Source organism: Helianthus annuus, chromosome 1, assembly GCF_002127325.2.
Source record: "Helianthus annuus cultivar XRQ/B chromosome 1, HanXRQr2.0-SUNRISE, whole genome shotgun sequence".
Lineage (NCBI taxonomy): Eukaryota > Viridiplantae > Streptophyta > Magnoliopsida > Asterales > Asteraceae > Helianthus > Helianthus annuus.
In genome coordinates, this window is record NC_035433.2 from 31694326 (window position 1) to 31716516 (window position 22191).

At 35.6% G+C, this 22191-nt stretch overlaps 1 protein-coding gene and 1 long non-coding RNA gene across 2 annotated transcripts; both read left to right on the forward strand.

The window, feature by feature from the left end:
* The first annotated feature begins 7598 nt into the window (after nt 1-7598).
* Nucleotides 7599-14757, forward strand: LOC110944523 (arogenate dehydratase/prephenate dehydratase 1, chloroplastic). The gene is made up of 11 exons (XM_022186186.2): nt 7599-8208; nt 10036-10103; nt 10191-10283; nt 11885-12085; nt 12177-12257; nt 12377-12472; nt 12692-12769; nt 12852-12941; nt 13050-13117; nt 13194-13275; nt 14396-14757. The coding sequence occupies exons 1-11, from the start codon at nt 7893-7895 to the stop codon at nt 14450-14452; spliced, it is 1230 nt and encodes a 409-aa protein (XP_022041878.1). The 5' UTR covers nt 7599-7892; the 3' UTR covers nt 14453-14757.
* Nucleotides 14758-18856: 4099 nt separating this feature from the next.
* LOC118492367 lies at nt 18857-20478 on the forward strand. Its single transcript, XR_004893376.1, has 3 exons — nt 18857-19150; nt 19272-19361; nt 20269-20478. It is a non-coding gene; the product is annotated as an uncharacterized LOC118492367 (long non-coding RNA).
* Nucleotides 20479-22191: the final 1713 nt, after the last annotated feature.

The window sequence follows — 22191 nt, forward strand, 5'->3', positions numbered from 1 at the left end:
GCCCCTACTTGGGCTTCTAAAGAAATTAGGCCGGCCTTAGTCGACGAAAGTAAATTTTCTTCAGGCAAGTTGATGACAAAACACAGTAATTTGTCGAGTCCTTTTTCGTCGGCAATGCAGATGACGAAACTTAAGTTTTGTCGAGCCCAAGTGTCTCAATCTTCGCCGAGCCCATTGGGCCCAATGTGTTCTCATTAAACATTAACATTAAACATTATTCTTAAACAACACCAAACCCACTCAATAGCTATACGTGAATCACATAGCACATAGACACATTAAACGATACTACACTTAATCAATTAATCACACATGTCGTTACATAACAGATTGTAATAAAACAGGATTATGGAACAAGTGATTCGTAGAAGAAGGACCTTGAAATTTCGTGCTGTCACATCATCCCCAACTTGAAAGAAAATTTCGTCCCGAAATTTTCCAAGCAATCCAAAATGGCAAGGTGTTAAATCAGGATGACTGTGGATTTTCCCCGGGTGCCACAGTTTGTAAATGAAATAGTTTCATTAGATGGAATTCCTTTATCTATTGGTTTTGATAGAGATAGCCGTTTTAGTTCTCATTTTTGGACAAGTTTCCAAAAAGCAATGGGAACCAAGCTAAATCTAAGCACCACTTATCATCCTCAAACAGATGGATAAAGCGAAAGGACAATTCAGACAATGGAAGATATGCTTAGAGCTTGTGTAATTGATTTCGGAGGAAATTGGGACGATCATTTACCATTAATAGAATTTTCCTATAATAACATCTATCATACCAGTATCAATGCTGCACCATTCGAAACACTTTATGGACAAAAGTGCCGGACTCCAGTCTATTGGGCAAAAGTTGGATAAAAGCAACTGTCTAGACCCGAGATAGTACAAGAAACAACGGACAAGATTATTCAAGTCAAGGAAAGACTAAAAGCAGCACGTGATCGACAAAAGAATTATGCTAATAACAGACGAAAGCCATTGGAGTTTCAAGTAGGAGATAAGGTATTATTAAAGGTTTCGCCATGGAAAGGAATAGTTAGATTCATCAAAAGGGGAAAGCTAAGCCCCAGGTATGTTGGACCTTTTGAGATTATTAAAAGGATAGGACCAGTAGCTAATCAACTACAACTGCCAGAGGAAATGGCAGGAATACATGATGTATTTCATGTATATAATCTCAAAAAGTGCTTAGCAGATGAGTCATTAGTAGTACCTCTTAAGGACATAGAGGTAAATGAGAAACTTAAGTTTATAGAGAGACCACTACAAATTAAAGATAGAAAGATCAAGAATCTCAAGCACAAGAGATTAGTTCTAGTCAAAGTAAAATGGGATTCCAAGAGAGGACCAGAATACACTTGGGAGCTCGAGTCAGAGATGCAGAGGAAATATCCACACTTGTTCCAGTAGACCTCGAGGACGAGTTCTAAAACGAGGTGGGGATGATATAACAACTCTCCTAAAATACTTATAACACCCCTATAAGCCCTAAAATACACCCCGTATACGAAAAACGGCCCCGAAATACCCTTAATTTAACAAGAATTAAATAAAAACAAAGTTTATGGGGCACTCGCGGGCCGCGACCCCCTTGACTAACTCTGTCGCGGGGCGCGACAGCCTGGCCACCAGGCCACACCCTAGGCTGCAACGTGTCTATGTCGTGTTTGAACCTACACCCCTGAGATGACAACCCTAGATCCTATGCTACCTAGCTCGCGGGCCGCGAAGACCTTGTCTACGGCTCTCGCGGGGCGCGACAAAGTGTCGATCAGACACTGTAAATAAAGGAGATCGACATTCAGTTTCAATTCGCTCATTCTCGATCTCTCTCTCTCTCAATTCTGAATAGCAATTATAATTCCTGGGTATTATACCCACTAAAATAGCGAAGCTCTGCCTCGATGTAAGTATCATAACCCCCGATTACGTATTAGATACGTTGCCCGATCGATCTAGTGCTCCATAACGCATGTCAAGGCTCTGCCTGACTCAGTCGTTGGAGTTCTGTCTCGGGGAGGGTATAACTAATGTAAATTGGGTTATCATACTAATGCGTGTGCATTGTTTAATTTATTAGATTATAACCAGGAAATCACAAGGAAATACCTAAATTAGCAATGTGAGTAATCCTCTTTTTGTTAAACCTTTTTGTGAACTGTTTTTACAAAACCTCAATTGTTTTAAACTATAATTAACAGTGATTGAGTATTTGTGATTTTACAATTATCGTCGGTATGTTGTGGTTTTGTATACAAAATTTGTTGCTACACTGTGAGTAGTAACATTACCACCAGTCAGGATTGACAGTACCGTGGGTGGTGATTAAAGTAGATGTAAGCAAATGTAATTGCTGGATTGCCCTTAATGCTGTAAAATGATAAAACTTATCTTGATTAAACTGGGATTCACTCGCCAGTATTTCTTGCTGATAAAATGTTTTTAAATGCGTTTCAGGTAACAAAATGTGAAAGCCAATTAAAAGCCAGCTGGAGAGCACTGAAGGCTTGGAAAAGTGGCTATAAAAGTTACCTAAATAAAGAAGATGTTTTAATTCAATAAATTAGGGTTTATCCCTATAAATATGTTTGTAATGGAAACTTGGGAATTTCCCATGTATTTATTATTATAAAAATGTGGTGTTTTACTCTGATAACTATTTCCTAACGACAGTCCTGATGTAAATTCCGCTGCCAAATAAATAAACACTAATACCACCGGCTCTGAGTAGCTCGCGGTCGCCCGTTCCCAGGGTTAAGGGCCGGGGGTTGCGACAAACTGATTCTTGTTTACCCTTATGGTATCCTGCACCCACTCTTACTATTCATATTCTCAACTCTAAATCGGTATGTAAAAATAGTTTTATGCCACTAATTTATGTTTTTATTCATGGTTTGTGTATGCATTGAAATCTTTAAATGTATTTATTATTTATCAATGTATTTTAAATAATTAAAATTAATTGTTATGTGAATTCCGAACCATTGACAATATTTTTTTCCCAAAATTTCCCCCCTAAAATTTCATCCCCCAAATCCACCACTCTTGAACTTTGTTTCTTCACATGTTCCCTCCTAATCTCCATTCTAACCCTAACCCTAAACAGGTTCCTTTATCCCATCGACATCTCAAACATCGTTCACATCTGGTTTTCGAGATCTAGCAAGGGGTGGTACCAACGCGGACAACCCCTTTGCTTTATCTTTCACGCAATAGTACTGTCGAATCAATATTAGGGTTTTCGAGCTCTGACACAATGGTAATTAATGCATTTGTAATGTCAAATTAAGCCTATTTTCTGAATTATTTGTTATTCTTAAATCCCTAATTTGAGCACAATTGGAAGCCTGGTTATCTAATTGATTGATTATACTTCATAGGAGGGCGTGGATTTGTGGAGGTTAAAGAATTTATCGATTAATTGATACTTCTTTAATAATTTACGTTTATAACTTTTTTTTTCTAAAAATTTAAGAACGTAGTTGTGTTTGATTTTTCCCTGACATTCCATTATAAGTTTTGTTAAAAACGAAGTTGTACTCAAAATAAAGTATTTATTTGGTATTATAAAACGATTCGATGATAAACTAAACCACTCTAATGGTTTGGCTTTCTAAACAACATCTTTATTTTCAAATCACATTTGTTTTACATTATAAAAAACCAGTTAGTTATTATTTAGTGACTTATTTTCACAATTACCTTCCTATTTTGGTTCAAACTGAAAATAACTAGTATATAGGACCAGTACGTTGCAATGGAGTCGTTAAATCGAGCAAAAAATAGAAGTAAAAATGTTGAACCACACACACGTTGCGACTTGTTAACTCACCAAATGCAGACCAAAACGTAAAATAATAAGGGGTAGCAGAGTTCAAAAGGGTAATGCACAGTAATGTTATGACCCCAAGATCTATGAGTGTAGGTTTTAGAAGACTTAGTTTTGCTATTCAAAAAAGGGTAACGACACAGCCTGTTGCCTGTTTAATTTTTATCTCGATGTAATTTCTTACTTTTAAAAATCCTTCTTTTGTCTTCAAAATAATAAATCAATCATACCCAGTAAATCCCACAAATAGCAAAGCTATTGGTAGGGTTTGGGGAGGGTGAGATGTAGGCACACCTTACCTCTATCCCTAAGGATAGAGAGGCTGCTTCCAGAGAGACCCTCGACACCAAAGATATATAGTAGAAAAGTGAGAAACTACACATATCTTTAAAAAGAGCAATACTAAAATAGAAAGAAAAAAAATGGTAGATAGGTAACATATATGAAGAAAACACAATCAATGCAAAAACCGCCTAGACCACAAAGAGACGTTGAACATCTGCTCCAATGCTCAGACCTAATGAATCTACTCCTAAATGTCCTTAACCTTAATCCTATATCTCCATAGACCCCTATCCTGAACCATGTCATCAGAGAGGTGTAACTCTAGCAAATCTTTCCTAATCCGCTCATCCCAAGTCAACTTGGGCCTACCTCGACTCCTCCTCCCTTCCACAGTTAAGCCTTCTACTGCTCTAACTGGTGCTGTCAATTGCCTCCTCTTCACATGCCCAAACCATCTCAATCTTCCCTCCTTTATCTTATCTGAAATAATAGCTACTCCTAACCTTTCCCTAAAATTCTTATTTCTTATTCGGTCTAACCTTGTATGCCCACACATCCACCTTAACATTCTCATTTCTGCTACCTCCATCTTGGGCGCTTGTGCTTTCTTGATTGACCAACAGTCTGTCCCATACAACATAGCAGGTCTAATCGCAAACCTATAAAATTTCCCCTTTTATTTAGTTGGGAACATTTTGTCGCACAAAACCCCAGTGGCTGCTCTCCACCTACACCAACCGACCTGGATGCGATGTGCTACATCGCTATCTATCTCCTCATCCTTTTGTACAAACGATCCTAAATACTTAAACTTAGTAACCTGCGGAACCCTTTGACCGCCAATAGTAATTTGAGTGTCGTCGCCCTCACCGGCACCACTGAAATTACAATAACTGTACTCAGTCTTGGAGCGACTAATTCTTAAACCTTTTCCCTCTAAAGTCGCTCGCCACTCCTCTAACCTCGCATTCAGGCTCTGTTTAGTCTCTGCCACTAACACGATATCATTTGCGAAAAGCATACACCATGGAATTGTCTCTTGAATCGACCTAGACAGCTCGTCCAACACTATCGTGAAAAGAAACGAACTTAATGCAGACCCTTGGTAAAGTCCTACCTCAACAGGGAAGAAATCGGTATCCCCTACAGGCGCACAGACACTAGTTTCAGATCTAACATACATATCCTTAATTATGTCAATATACTTCCCAGGAACCCTTCTATCCTCCAAACTATTCCAAATTAATCTACGTGGTACACTATCATATGCTTTTTCAAGGTCAATGAACACCATTTGTAGATCCCGCTTCTTCTCCCTATATTTTTCCATCAGTCTTCTTAGGATGTGTATCGCTTCTGTAGTTGACCCCCCTGGCATGAAACCAAACTGGTTTAACGTAACATGGGTTTCTTTTCTAATTCTAGTCTCGATTACCCTCTCCCATAATTTCATAGTATGACCTAGTAGCTTTATCCCTCTGTAATTCCACAACATTGGGCGTCACCCTTGTTCTTATATAAAGGCACTATAACACTACTCCTCCACTGATCTGGCATTTTTCCAGATTTGAAAATAAGGTTGAACAAACTAGTTAGCCATTGAATTTATTCCTCTCCTAAACACTTCCACGCCTCTATCGGTATGCTGTCAGGACCAACTGTCTTAGCCCTTCTCATCTTCCTAAGTGTTGTCTTCACCTCTCCCTGCGTGATACCCCTACACCCATCTTCCTAAGTGTTGTCTTCACCTCTCCCTGCGTGATACCCCTACAGTAGCACTTATTTTGTTTTTGCCTTTGAGTTGTTGGGTTTTCGCTTCAAAATAATAATAAATAATAATAATAATAATAATAATAATAATAATAATAATAGTAATAATAATAAATAAGAATATGAAAGATTGTGTGCTTCATTAACTTGTACACTAAGCTTTAAAGAGTTATAAAAAATGAATGATATATGTCAGTTACAAAAGAAACTTGTAAATTAATATATGAGATTAATTAATTTAATAAATAATGTGAATATGGAAAATGGTATGCTTCATAAATTTAGACACCAAGCTTTAAAGACTTGTAAAAAATTGAATAGCACATCACACTTAAAGAAACTTGTAAATTAATATATAGAAAATAACTATCAAACAATAACCAAATTTCATATACATTTTATTTATGTCACTTAATTTTCAATATATATAAAACATTTTTATGCCAATGAAATTACACTAAGGGTATACGGTGTGGTCGGTAAAGGGGCGCGGCAAAGTCGGTTTGCCGAGCGGCAACACCGCCGCCAACCCCTTTACCGATCGGTGTGGTAAATGGAGCGGCAACCGCTTGCCGACGCGGGGAAGAAGAGAGAGAGAGTGAGGGAGCAGGAGAGAGAGAGGGAGTGTATGAGAGAGAGGGTGTTGTGGGGTGGGGTCCATGCCATCTCTCAACCAATCACACCTTTTTCCTTTTTTTTTAAAAAAAAAGTTTACCACTTCACCAAGTGTTTAAACCATTGCCAACACTTTTCACCAAAGTTTAAACACTTTTCACTGATTGACGTGGCACACTCTCATTGGTTGATTTTTTAGTTTGCCACTCCAAAGTGTTTAACCACTCCTTACACCCTAAGGGTGTAAGGAGTGGTTAAACACTTTGGAGTGGTAAACTAAAAAACCGACCAATCAAAGCTCGCCATGTCAATCAGGCAAAAGTGTTTAAACTTTGGTGAAAAGTGTTGGCAATGGTTTAGACATTTGATAAAGTGGTAAACTTTAAAAAAAAAAAAAGGAAAATGTGTGATTGGTTGAGAGATGGAATGGCCCCACCCACACACCCCCTCTCTCTTTCCTTCCTCCCCTCACCGATTCGGTATACCCTCACCGATCGGCATCATCTTCTTCGGCAAATGGGTGTAGGCATTGGTTTGCCACACTTTACCACTTCGGTAAAGTGGGTTTACCGCATGCCACACCGCATGCCCTAAAACTTAAATAACTTTTATACATGGAAAAAATTTTTAACTAACTTGAATATTTATTTCCTCCTGTAACCATAAAACCAATATTAAGGTCGGGAAGGATTTGTGTTGACCGAGTTCCGGATACTGACCATACCAATTAAGCATATATGGCTCGGTTCTCGGTTTTAAATTTTGGTTGTATTACGATTCAATACGATCATTTAAAAAACCTAACATCTTATGAGTTTTGTGATAAGTTATGCGTAAAAACTTAAAAATTTCATGGGTAGTGTCGTATATTAAGATCGTACACAGATGTCGAGGTATTTTACCACAACTTATCCATATTTAGTTCTTGGCAAACCCGAGATCAACCCAACCTAGAAAAACCGAAGCCAACCCATCTTATATCAGTCCGTTCTTTAGTTTTGATTTTTCTGACATATAAGTTCCGATACTAACCAAATAGATTCGGTTTCAACCACACACACTACCTAATATATATATAGTAACAAACAAATGCATATAGTCTCTCTTTCCACACACACCTAACACCACCCCTCTTTCTTTCTTTCTGAGTGCGGGTCCATGTTTTATCTGCCACCGGCCACCCCCTCTCTCTCTCCTCTTTCTCTCTCTATATATAATATCCACATATATATACACCTGTTGAAGCCAGTTGTAGGCTCCAGCTGAAGAGGGTATTGCAGACAAAACCATTGCACACAAAACTATTGCCGATAATGTCGTTGAAACCGGCCTCAAGTTTCACCAAACAACCTCTGTGAAAATGAGACTTCAATTGCTAACAATAATAATAAGAAATGGGTTTAAAGGCTGTTCCCATCTGGGTTTGTTTTAATCACTCTCTTCCTCAATTGGGTCTCTCTGATTTCGTTCAAAACAAGAAAAAGATCCAGCCTTTAAGTAGTTATAGGGTTAATCTTGCAAGTTTCAAGAAATGGGAGTGTAAAGGTTTGAAATTGGCCCAAAATGAGGTCTCACAAATCCCTGTTGAAGATGATGAGAAGCCTTTGAGTCCACCTGATTTGGAGGGTGAAAGTTCTACAGATGGGAAGATTGAAGAGACCCAGATCACTGAATCCAAAGGGTTTCATAGAGATTTGAATTCTTTACCAAGTAAGTTTACTTTCATTGTTCAAGATTTGTGTTCTTGTTTCAATAATTTTGTTGGCTTTATCTAGAAACTTGCATTGTTCAAGATTGGGTGTTCTTGCTTGAAAAGTTTGTTGGGTCCCCAATTTGGATTGGATTTATCTAGAAACTTGCATTGTTGAAGATTGGTTTTTTTTTTTTTTTGAAAATTTTGTTAGGTTGGGTATACTTAAAAACTTGCATTGTTCAAGATTGTGTGTTCTTGGAGTTATCATATTGGATTTATTTGATTTTTGTTAATATTTCTACATTAATGATAAAATCCAACTTATAAAATGTTTCCATAGTAAAATTTAGAATAGAACGGAATGGGCAACAAGTTGCACTGCAACCCATATGTACATACACCCCGGGGGGTGTGTTTAATGAATGTATCTCTTGTAATATAAACTATTTTTATCTGGTATACGGGCGTATAGTTCTTGAATATTTCGTGGTATACGGGTGTACATGTACACCGCTTATATATGCTATTAAATCGTATCACATCAATAGGGGTTACATAGTAAACGATGGGGTGTTTATTTAGCCGCACCCTACTTTCAGCCGTCGAAATAGACTACCACATTTAACAGTTCTGCAAAGAGTAATTGCAGTTTTGACTTTTTATTGCATTGTAAAAAGAACAGATTTTTGGCAGATGTAAATGCATAAAGAATGACAAATTAAGAACTTTTTGTTGATAAATATTGATTGCTGCAGAGGTAACATTCTTTTTGTGGCCATACCTGTGTGTTACTAAATTTCTGTATAATGTCATAATAAAGTGAATAATTTTTAACCCACCTACCTTGCTTTAGAAAAAAGGTGAGACGTACCAGATTTGTGTATAAAGTCATAAATTAAATTAGTTTTAAACCCCCCAACCAACTACCCCTTTTCAGTAGTCAATACCAGCCCCTTGTTTTTAATAGGTGAGACATACCAAGTGTAACAAATTTCCAACTTTAAATATTAATAACGTATTTTATAAGCATTTCAAGGAATGTAGGTAATTTACCTTCATTTCTTGTGACGTTTAAAAAAAATAGTCTTTTTTTTTTTTGGTATAGAAAGGATAATTTTATTATTAAAATCAAGACTGTAATGGCACCTGTTTCTCATAGGTAAATGTATGAACATTAAAATACACCCAACTTTGACCCGGTCGAACTTTTATCGTATTTTCCAAATTTTGTTTAGATAAATATTTTTTGACCCATTATTGATGGATGTTCAAATAAGCTCATCCATAATGTAAAGATACATGAAATACTTTTATGGTATTAATCAACCATATACATTGAACACGGTTTTGTTAGATATGGCTTAACGCCTGTTATACTGCACAATGTTGCGTTTATTTTGGGATGGATGGAGTATGTTTACAAGCAGTGATGAATCTAAAAGGGGTATGCGCATCTTTTGTATTTTCATAGAGCAAAAATATGGAAAATATTTATAACTTTAATGTATGTCTGAATCTGAATCATGTTTATTTTGTAATATAAGTATACCTCTTGCTTAAAAAACCTTGACAGGCCACTGATCACGAGCATATCCCCATTTTACATTTACATCCGGTTAATCTCCGCAAATCTGCAAGTGTTAAGTTATTTTCCTTTGACTTTGAATGTCAAACTTGTATCTAAAGAAATTAAAATTTGTTATTTATTTATGTACTATTTTAACAACGATTCTATCATATATATGATAGTGGTTTGACTTATTCATATAAACTTTAATATTCTAAGTAGTGGTTTGACTTTAAAAGTCAAAGTTATATTTTAATGATACATGTGTAAATTGCAGAGCCCTTATCGGCTACGGATCTTGTCTCTTCTAGTAATGACGGCTCAAAGGTCCGAGTTGCTTACCAGGTAAATGCATGATTATTATTATTATTATATAAATAAATCACTTTTTTTTTTTTTGTTATTAAATTTCAGCTTTTTTTGTTACTTTAGGGTATTCCAGGTGCTTATAGTGAGGCTGCAGCTCTTAAAGCATACCCAAAATGTGAAACAGTTCCATGTGAAGAATTTGAATCTGTATTCAAGGTATCATCTTTTTTTCTTGCTTATATATTTGATATAACCCGACTAGATTTTTATTGGTCAATCAACGTAAAATATGTGTACGCAGCAAAATGGGTGGGTCAGATAATGGGTTGAATGTTGAAACAGATCATTTTTAGTGCAGGTCAAAACAGACCATGTCTGGTTGTGTTGACCTGCATATACTTTCAAGAAAAATAAAACATAATAATGTGTTAGTTATGATTATTCAATAGTTTAGATCTTTGAGTTAAAATAATTAGGAGGTTGTATGCATTAAAAATGCACTTTTGGCTGCTTTTAACCCACTTGACCCATTCCCCTTTTAGCTAAGAAACAATTCTGGCCCGTTTAAGATTAATACACAACCCAAATAGTCACTAGTAAAAGAAATACAAAATTACCTATTTTGAGAAGATTATATATATTAATTTGTTTCATATTTTTTAAATAATATTTCATTTATCATTTATTAAATCTATAATTACTTTTAAATTACAGAATACAGATGACGTATATGTAATTTGTATTTGATTTAACTTTTTTATAACAATTAATTTTAGCATTCGTTAACTTTAAAAAAAAAACTGAATACGGAGCTCTGTTTATTTTTTTTCTTGACATTCCAGCATAAATTCTGTTATATATATATTATTGTTATTATTGTTATTGCTATTGTTTATTGTTATTGTTATTGTTATTGTTGTTGGGTTTAATCGGGTTTGGTTCGCGGGTCACATAGGTCGGTGCGTTATCGGGTCACGGGTTCGTTTACGAGTCAAACGGGTCAAGAATTGTTTGACAGAATCTTATTAGAATAATGGGATTATACCCATGATCTCAATGCTGCACATGTCTAATTAAAACGTGTAGTGCTGACCGGTTTATATGGCAATGTATGTTAGGTAGAAGAAGTCGTTAGTTGTACCGAGTCCATAGGTTGAATCAGTATTTTACTGCATTTTTAATTCCCACGTTGTATTATATATGGCTATTTAAAGCCTCATGTTTATTGAAGAAAGTAACCCCATTTTTCATACGTAAACAGTAGCTTGTTCACTTCCTCATCTTTGCATATTATACACATACATACATTAGTGAGTTTTGTGTGTGTAATCAGGGGCCTGTAACCAACAATTGTTAATGTATTAATTTGGAAGCCCCATGAATTGTAACTTTTTTTAAGTATTTGTTTCAAAAATTTTAAATAATATATCATTTATCATTTATTAATATTATAAAGTTTTTTTTTTTTTAAATTTATATTTGATTTAACTTTTTTCTAAAAATTAATTTTAGCTTTCTTTAACTATCTAAAAAACTGAATATGGAGCTCTGTTTAATTTTTTTTCTCGACATCCCGGCATAAATTCTGTTGAATACAGAGATGTATTCAAAACAATGTGTGTTTCTGTATCATAAGCTATACAAGTGCCGATACTGTGACAAACCGAACCAATTCCGATCAAACAACATCGGTACCGGTATCAGTATTATCGAAACCGGTATTCATTTTAATGGTTTTGATTAATATATGTGTCAATATTAACTAATTAACCTTATAATGTGTGAAATAATCTGACATAGATTTATTTAAATCTCAGGCAGTTGAATTATGGTTAGTGGATAAAGCAGTGCTCCCGATAGAGAACTCTGTAGGGGGAAGTATTCATAGAAATTACGATTTACTCCTTCGTCATCGCCTGCACATTGTTGGTGAAGTGCAGTTGATTGTTAATCACTGCCTCTTGGGTGTCCCCGGAGTAAGAAAAGAGGAGCTAAAGCGCGTTTTAAGCCACCCTCAGGTTTACTTTAAAACTGAAATTACTTATTTACCCATCATCAATAATATATATACATATGGTATTGAATGATATGATCTGCATGATTATATAGGCACTTGACCAATGTGAGATTGCATTGAACAAATTAGGTGTTGTCAGAGTTAATGCTGAAGACACTGCTCTTGCAGCTCAGGTAACTTTTAATTTACAAACAAACAAACGTATCCAGTAAAAAGGTAATTTCAAAATGACATACGCTAAATATTGTATTTCTTTCTTTTTTTTTGTATATTTATTTTATCTTTTGTATAGGTTGTAGCTTCTGAAGGCATACGAGAGACCGGAGCAGTTGCAAGTTCTAGAGCTGCAGAAATATATGGACTTGATATTCTAGCTCAAACGATCCAGGTGTCACCTAAATATCATCTTTTACATATGAAAGGGTTATATTATAAGATCACATTCCCATCGGTTTTTGATCATATAGCCTTCCATTTTTATTTAAGTTATTACCTTGTGCTACAAGTAACATATTACTTGAGATGGCAAAATGGGTGGGTCGGATAGATTACATAATGGGTCAAAATAAGGCACCTTTTATAAATATTTCTTTATTGCTTTGTCCAGGATGATTTAGATAACATTACCCGTTTTCTAATACTAGCAAGAGAACCTATCATTCCGGGAACGGACAAACCCCATAAGGTAAAAAGAAAATAATTAACTTTTTTTTAATCTTTTCAAACATGTTATTAATGCCAAAAGTTAATTCTTTTTTGTTTTCAAGACGAGTATTGTCTTTACGTTAGAAGAAGGGCCGGGGGTGCTGTTTAAAGCATTAGCCGTGTTCGCTCTAAGAGAGATCAACTTATCAAAGGTGAGTTCTTTATAAATCCCTCCATTTAAAACCATCATTATAGAAAATAAATAAATAAACTTGACTAACGATCAAATGTCTAAAATACCCCTCTAAATCTTTTCCAAGATCGAGAGCCGGCCGCAAAGGAAACGTCCGCTCAGGATTGTTGATGACAGCAACAAGGGTAGCGCCAAGTGAGTGCAGTTATAGCTAGGTGGAAATTTAAGAATTTGAAAGTTCTTTTTTTTAACTCACTTTTGACTTCCACAGATACTTTGACTACCTATTTTACATTGACTTTGAAGCTTCGATGGCGGAGCCTCGTGCCCAATATGCTCTAGGACATCTACAGGTACATCCTTTGTACTTCATCATATAGTCTAGAAGTGGCAATTTCGACCTGTTTACTTGAAAGGGGTCAGACTTGTGTTTTTAATCTCCAACGTTTTAAAGGATAATTTTTTTAATTTTTTTTTAAGTTGGGAAAAAGGAAGCATGTGGTCAACTTAATGAGTCAAAACTCGAAAGTGACCCACAATGTTTTAAATGCTCAAACGCTTTTATTCTAAAAAATAATTTCAGTTTTATAATATTATAAATGTTACTATACATATGAAATTCAAAAAAGTACAATTGTTCAAGGTTGGTCCAACTTGACTCGGTCTGTTTGGACTCGTATTTGCAAAATTACCCATTTTAATCTAATGTCGAACCTGATTATATTTTTGCCACCTTTATCATATATATATATATATACTTGATAAAGTTCTTATCATGATTCTTTAGCTAATCATGATTGGTGACTAAAAATAATTTATTTAATTTTCTTTCTTTTACAAAAAGCATTCTGTAATTTTTGAAGAAATAGAGATGATGGTCTCTCTCCATAAATTTATTTGGATAGAAGGTCCTAAATTTGACCTCTAAAGTCAAAATTTTGAAGAATAAACCTTAGAGATCTTGATCTAGTTTTAAAGTAGTAATAGAATTAAACCAAGATGAACAAGAATGTGTCTGATGAGCTGGATAATATCAAATGAAGTTATTTTCATGGTCAATTAAGGGTGTTAGTCGTGTTGGGTTGACGGGTTAAATTGATAAACATGAACACGACCTTTATATTTATTTGTGTCAAAAACATCTACCCTAGTCCAGACATATTTAGAATCATGTAGCCCGAACACGACCTGTTTAACCCATTTATCTAATCGGGTTGACGGGTTCTAATCAAATTGTTAACGGTTAAGTGGGTCATAAACGGCTTGGTGGGTTGTTAAACGGTTCATAAACCAGTTGGCAGGTTAGCCTTATAAAAATACTATTTTTTTTGTTTTTTATGAGTTGACGGGTCGCCCTGTTTAATTAAACAGGAACATGATCCGTCTATTTAAACTAATAATTAAAAATGACAACCAAAATCTTAGTTATTGTCAGGAGTTTAAATTACTGTTTCGTTTTTATGATTATTGCAGGAATTTGCCAGGTTTCTTCGTGTTCTTGGCTGCTACCCGATGGATACGACTCTATAGATCAAATCTAGCGCAAACTTTTCGTGTGCAGTGTGCCAGATTTGTCAGTTATATTATAAGAGAAAGAAACAATCACCAAGGCTTTTGGCAAATCGGATGAACCCAACCTTTTCTTTTATTCGTTTTTCTCTTGTCATTTTCATTTTCAGTGGTCGTTACACAGCAAAGTAAATTTCAATACCGAAACCGCCTTTTTATTATTATTTTGTTTTGTGTATTTGAGGAAGAGTAGTTAAAAATCTCGTGCATAGTTGTGACAATGGATTCTTTAAATTACAATGCATTTTCTTCATAAGTTTTAAATATCTTCTGTGTTTATGTCTGGATGTGATGGTTTTGACTTCTTAACCAATGTGTTTACATTGGTTTCCCTTCATGAGATCATATGTGAATTTCATGATGTGGAAATTCCCACCAACTATCATCAACTTTATAGCAATTCAATAGCATAAACATAAGTGTCTATATATTAAAATTTGAATTATCTATGTATTAAAATATAAATAAGGATGTAAACTAAATTGTAAATTGTATTCATCCTCATTCAAATTTTAATATATATAGATAATTTTCTAGCTTTAAGTTTTTTTTATTATTTTACTAGCTTATAAACCTGTATATTACACGGGATTAAAAAAAATATGGATTAACTATTAATTTAATTTGTAAGTGTTATAAACCCGTGTATTATATGGGATGAATATATATAAAAAAAGTAATCATAAATGTAGGATCGGGGAATCAATCAAAACGAGTCGATCAGAAGAGTTCTAGACCAAATCAGAGGCGGAATTCATTGATTTGATCTTCATTCAGCTTGATATGCACTTAGAAGTAGATTAACTGTCGTTTGTATTGATTTCACAACGTTACACGAGCTGGCGACACTTCGGCAGAGCTTCGCTACCGGAATCAGAAAGTTACAAATGAAGAACCAAGACCTCCTATATATATGAAAGCCCAGGTCGCACCAAACATGTCCACACGACCTGGTCCAAGTCGCATGACCTGGCCAGCTCGCACCAAATTGTCACCTCGTGCGAGGTGGCCAATCCATTTCGTGCGAGGTGGCTGGTTTAGACCTGTTTCCCGATTTTCTCGTACAACGTGTCTTGGTCTATCTATCTAGTTACATGACTCGATACAAGACAAAGTCAACAGACATATGCACTAACAAACTCCCCCTTGGATGTTGACGAGTCTTCAATGTGTTGAGTCTTCAGTCTTGATCAGTCTTCTCGCTCTCTCCAAATTATCTTTCTCTGTAAGCATCCTCAATCTCTCTCTTCTCTTATCAGCATCTCAACCTGGCTCTATCCTCTCTCTAATTCTCTTGATAAGATCTCTTGATTCTTTAAGCTCTTCAGCAATCAACAGCTTCTATCTCGAGCTTTGTTCCAGAATCTGAATCTGGCTCTAACGTCTTCAGATTCCCCCTTTCGATAAGATGGGATCGGAGTCTGGAATTCACTGTCTGCAAGCTTTCACAGGTTCAGGAACGTCTCCTGGCTTTCCGTAGCAACAGAATCAGAAACCCGGCTCTAATCTGCATATGCTTTCTCGAAAATCCTCAGGAGTCGAAATCTAGCTTTTTCAAAGCTTCTTACCTGCACATACTCTATCTAAACATAAGGTTTTTCATTTATAACAATTGTAATCTCTGTTTAACCACTTGTATTTGAAACATACAAATTTTGGTTTCAAATAAATGAACCATTTAATCATTTTAAAATCATTTTCCATTTCAAACAACTCTGCCAACCCTGTTGTTCATCATGTTTAGCACTTGGAATTTTGAAAATCAGCTTTCCAAACATCAGTTGTCGAAAATAAGATGAAATAAAATCTTTTTGATTTTTCAAAAATTTATACTAAAACACATTCTTTTTGGATTTTTTAAGTTTTTTAGAATGTACAAATGCAATAAAGAAATATTTACAGACAACCTCATGCTCCATTCTCAAAAGCTCATTCAAACTAGACATGTTCGACATTTTAACGTAACAGACTGATAAAACCGTACAAAATATCTCCGAAAACAGTGGTTACCAAATTACACCGTTAGAATCGTCTCGAAAAGACGAATCCAATGATATATAATGTCGAAAACCGAATTCGGGATTTTTTTTGTCCAAAAAATGCAAGGAATTCAACGGTGCAGACGGTTCTGTCAAACGAGCTACGGATCAATTTCTATTTGCAAAACAGTCAAATTTTATCGACGCTTGCCAACAAAAATTCCACCCCTTAATTATGCTATTAATTTCGCTGGTTATGCTGTTAATTTCGTTGGCCTTTTATGCTGTTAATTTCACTGGTAATTATGCTGTTAATTTCGCAGATCTAGTTCGCTGAACAGACAGGTCAATTTCGCTGGGTATTTCGCTATTACGACGACTTGTAAAGTCGCCGAAAACCGTAGTAATTTCCCTGTGGATAATTACACGGTTACCAAAGTCGCCTTTTGATTTAACTTCGCCGGTAATTTCGCTGATCAGTTAATTTCGCAGGTCCAGACTGCGAAATTAATTAAAATCGCCTGTAAACTTGGAAATTCAATCTTTTCGAAACTTCTGAGATTTTCCAGATTTTCTCCAACACAAATCTGCAAAATCAGAAAACCTAATCAGCACAATAATTTCGAAAATTATCAAGAACTGATCAAAAAACACGAAGAACTGTCTTCGAATCTTCAAGTTTATCAGCCGAAAACTTTTCCAGAATCAACAAAATCTTTCCAGAAATCCTGCAAAACACCAAACAAACAAACCAGAAGATCAAAACAGCCAAAAATTTCGAAAATTTTATCAAACCAGCCAACAATTTCGAAACCCTAATTGTCAGATTTAAAAAAAAAATCGAAAAAAACTCCCTGTTTCTGCAGCCAACAATTCTGAACCGAGCCTTCAAGAGCCTAATGCTCTGATACCAATTGTAGGTCCCCTTAATTCGTATGGATCTTTCACAGAATTGTCAATCTAATCAAGAGTGCGGAATCCTCTTGATCAGAATATAGCAGAAAACGTGTAGGAACAGAAATCAGCAATTCACTTTCAAACCGGATCTTTATTGATTATCAATCTCACAAGAATTACAATCAATCTAAACCCTAACCACACAAAATTTCGACCAAGACTATGTCTCACATGAAATTGCTCTCTCAAACACTGTTTTGGCTGATTAACCTAATCCCTAAAGCATAACCCTGTTTATATAACACAAGGTTTGCTACTTGGGCTAGGGATTCCTACATGGACAAGTCCAATTCGTCCCCCTAGACCCAATGTGGGTTTTGTTTAGCCCAAACTCTATAATCTCACTAATACAAAGCTAAACCCGCTAACTGTTTATCGTTTAACTAATTATAAGATATACAAAGACCAAATGTAAGCTGTTGTCACAAATATGCACCAACAAAGGTGCAATCCGAAGAACCATTCCCTTCGAAAAAGAGAGGATGGTTCAGTCGGGGAGCACATGAGAGGAGAGAAAGCGAATGAGAAAATTGCAACAACAAAAAGCATTAACAACAGCCAATAGGGAAATGAACGCCCAGACACAAGAAATAGTGAATAGACGGTTGGCAAACTTTCACATAATAGCCACCACTGCAGCAGATCCAAACCTAGACCAAATAATTGCACCACAACCATTGCCACTGTTCCCCACCCAACCAATGGAGATAGAACCTAACCAAGGAGACCAAATTCCCATACCAGCATTTGACCCTAACGAGATACCTAGAGTCCCAGCGCCTAATCATCTAATGTATGATCCATGGGAGGATGACCATAGGGATTACCAGGAACTCTATCCACAAGGAGATCAGATACCAAACCCCATAGCACAATATACCAACCTTAATCCTTTAGACCCGTATTGGAATGCCGACCAGTATGTTTAGGAAATATTAAACAACCCGTACCCGTATGGAGAACCTATACCTCAGTACCCTGGCCCAGTATCCGCACCACTACCATCCATGAGTAAAGAGAATGTGCAGGAACTATGCACCTTTGGTGAGGAATTAGTGGACGAAGGAGAGAGAATAAAACAGATAGGAGAAAAGCTCGTGTGGAAATACGACGAGCGAGAAATGCAGTTTTGGATGAACCACCCTTAGTAATAATAATAGTAATGGTATATATATATATATATATATATAAATGTGTGTAGTTGGAAAAAAAATCGAATCAACTAAAATAGATAACCTAATATCTATCGATGCATAACTAGTAGTGTGTTTAAATTTCAGTTGTAGATTGTAATATATATATATATATATATATCTATACTACTTTAATAAGCATATAGGAAGGGCAAGAATGGTCATTTGCCATTGTACAACCATTTAAAGCCCATTGTACAAGCATTTAAGCATGAATGTGTTGAAACTTTCTTCAGCAGCACAGAACAATAACTGGGCGGCAAAACAATTTTTGGGCGGCCAGAGCTGGATTCAATTTTTGAATCTGTTTATTCATCCCCCATCCCAAGACACTTTTTCTGTTCCTATTGTTTCTTCTTCCAAGAGAAACCCTAAAACACAAATCCTCCCAACCATCTTCTCCACCGGTTCTGTTCCTATCCTTTCTTGAGAAACCCTAAAACACAAACCCTCGCATCCATCTTCTCCACCGATGACACCACCAGCGACCGTCGAAACCATTTTCTTCTCTTAAAGAGCCGATGATCTTGGTAAGTTACAATTCTTCTTTCCACATATGATTTTGCTTTGGTGATTTATGAGGGTGCGTTCTAATTTATCTTTGTTTTAGCAAATAAGTTTATAAACAGTTTCTAGGGTTTGTTGTTTTAGGACAAAATCATGGCTGGTTCTCCTTAACATACCCTCTGTTAGTCTTTACTGATGCCAGAGAGTAGTCCATTGATGATGATGAGTTCTTCGGTGAGTATTTCCCTTTTTCATTCTTCATAAATTATTCGATGCACATGGTTCTTTGCTGATTTATTGAATCTAGAATGTAATGTTTGTGTTTGATTGTATAAATTTGTTATAATTTGCGTTTGCTGTTAGCAAATTTTGGATTTTGTAGGTCCGTACTTTTCTAGGGTTTCAAAATATTCAACTCATTTCTATCTCTAAATTTATCTGATTAGTATGTCGATGCATTACTGATAAGAGGTGGGTTATGATATGAATAAAGCCAAAATATATAGGAAATAACATATTGGTTGGTATAATCACCTGTGTTTGTGTCAAGCTTTAATTTAGATGGTAATTGGTCAGGATTTTAACTTTAATTGGTAGGTAGAATTAGGGTTTGAATTTTATGATTAACCGAATTTCTCTAGATAGAATTAGGGCATGTTTGGCTAAGCTTTTCAAAACAACTTATTGGGTTATTGACTTATCAAAAAGCCAATAAGTTGTTTTTGTGTTTGGCTAAGCCAAAAGTCCTTTTAGAAATGACTTTTTGCAAAGAAGAAAAAGGAGGTTTCAAGAAGTCACAATATTGTGACTTTTTGGCCAGCTTTTAACTTTTCAAACTACAAATTACCAATATACCCCTTCTTTACCCCCTTATATCTAAAAGAATGCCCATTTTAGTCATTTTACATCAATAAGCTAATCCAAACACTTTTTTTTTAAAACTCCTTTTCAAAAAGTCCTTTTCCCAAAAGTCCTTTTCCAAAAGTCCTTTTTAACTATAATAAGCTTAGCCAAAAGGGTTTGATATTCCTACAGTGTAATCTGTTTATGCAGCTTTGATTTAACAATTCTTATTGCTGATAACCTAACTTTAAACTGTGTGTTTGAAATTTTGATGATGAATGTTATGTAACGATATCAGCTGCTTCAATGAAGAGTTGTCGTGTTATATGGCTGCTGATGTTGGTGATGGTTAGTAAGACCTGTCTGTCAGAACCCTCACCCGCACCTCCGACGGCAAACGACACGAGATGGGAACTACTTGAAGCCGCCTCTAACCGGATACACATTGAGGATGGGTCTATGACAAGTATACCACCAGGAGAGCATCATTACTACTTGTGGAATCCTGTAAGTGTTCTTTTAATGGGACTTTGCCTCGCAAATGTATTTGTTAAAAAAAATAATAAATGTAGTACAGTCAAAGCCACAAAGCTATTTAATACAAACGATTGTTCGTATAAAACTATGTAGCCATCATCTTTTAGAACAATAGAATCTGTTTTTAATAGCTTTTAATTACGCATCTCATTATCTTGGTGATTAATATGTGCTGCCGTATAAATTTTCAGGAACATTTTATTCAAACGAGCTGTGGGTCCTTATCTATTTTTGTGTACGGAGACCAAGAAAAACCACCGTTGATTACATATCCATGCAGTTTTAAACCGTGAGCAACTCAAAATTTTTCATTCCCTTCATGTTATTCAATGGTTTTTGGGTCTAATTAACGTTTAATTTTGTGAACAGATATGCTGTTTTTTCAAGGACTATTCTTCTGTCCCGAAGCAGCTTCATTGCTCCTTCATAATTTCTGCATTCATCACATCAGTCCCCCTGGACACGAGGTCTGTGAACATGCTATTTTGTATTTACGATTTAATTATGACCACGTAACATTCAATAATCAAGTTCTGATATTCACATGTTTTGAATGTTTGAGAGATCATGTTTATTATGGAGAATATTAGTTTTATGTGCCCCTGTAAAGTTAATAATCAGATAATCACATGTTTTGAGTGTTTGACAAATTAAAATTAAAATTTTAAAATTATATTATTAACGTAAAAATTCTCTTCTTGGACTTATACAAGAGTCGTTTCAGTTAGGAGCAGCAGCCATATGTCCTGATGAAACGGTTCTGTCTGTGGAGGATCTTTGTGGCTAGATTCTCGAGGTCCTTAACTATTTTAGGTAAGACATTTACAGTTGATCTTGGTAATAATGTTTTTTTTTAATTTAGAGTAAAATGCCATTTACGGTCCAAAGGTTTGTATTTCCGTATCTCGACCCAAAGGGCAATTCGGTCTTTTTCAGGGGTATTCGGTCTATTTACATAAAGTAAAAAAAGCCCGAATTGCCCTTCAAGTTAGCAAAAAAGACGGAAATACCATTGGATGGGATGCAGTAAGTTTGATCTCTTTGTTTTTAGATCCAGATGCGGAAAAAAAAAACCCTTTAGACGGAGGACCCTTTTTTCTTGAAAAAGCTCTAGATTTCTTGAGAAACACGGTAAGCATCTTCTTTCTCAATGTATTGAAATCATATGGATTCATGTACAAAGTTTGGGTATGATTATGTGCAAGCTTGTACTCTGAATGTTACATGAACGAAAGTAGAAGGTATCTTAAGACAGTCCGCGGACGTCGAGGAAGTTGAGCGCAGAGTTCAGGATTATGAAACAGGTAAAAACAATTTCCATTTTATTGCTATACCATTTTGCATTTGTTGTCTTCTTGTTGCACTTCAATTTCACTCACCAATCAAGTAGCAAGAATACTAAAGTATACCATGTATTTGTTCCAGGCAAGACCGAGTTTGGTTCTGATGAGGATGCTCATGTTGTCAGTGACTGTGTCAAGGTGCATACTTGATTAAAATATTTATTCGATCTGTGTAAATAAATATGATAAAAAAAGATGTTTCAGAAAGTAATTACAGAAGATACATTTAACTTTATATGTTGAGTCTTGTTTTGGTTCATATTTACTAAAGCTCTTTCATCTGTAGCATGTTATTCGAGAGCTATCATCATCTCCTGTTCCTACATCGTGTTGCACTGCTT

What these genes read in the sequence shown, in the direction of transcription:
- LOC110944523 (XM_022186186.2), top strand. Translation starts at nt 7,893, where the DNA reads ATGGGTTTAAAGGCTGTTCCCATCTGGGTTTGTTTTAATCACTCTCTT. An exon ending in ACACTGCTCTTGCAGCTCAG is followed by an intron (nt 12,258 to 12,376) that starts GTAACTTTTAAT and finishes TCTTTTGTATAG; the next exon opens with GTTGTAGCTTCTGAAGGCAT. An exon ending in ATGCTCTAGGACATCTACAG is followed by an intron (nt 13,276 to 14,395) that starts GTACATCCTTTG and finishes TGATTATTGCAG; the next exon opens with GAATTTGCCAGGTTTCTTCG.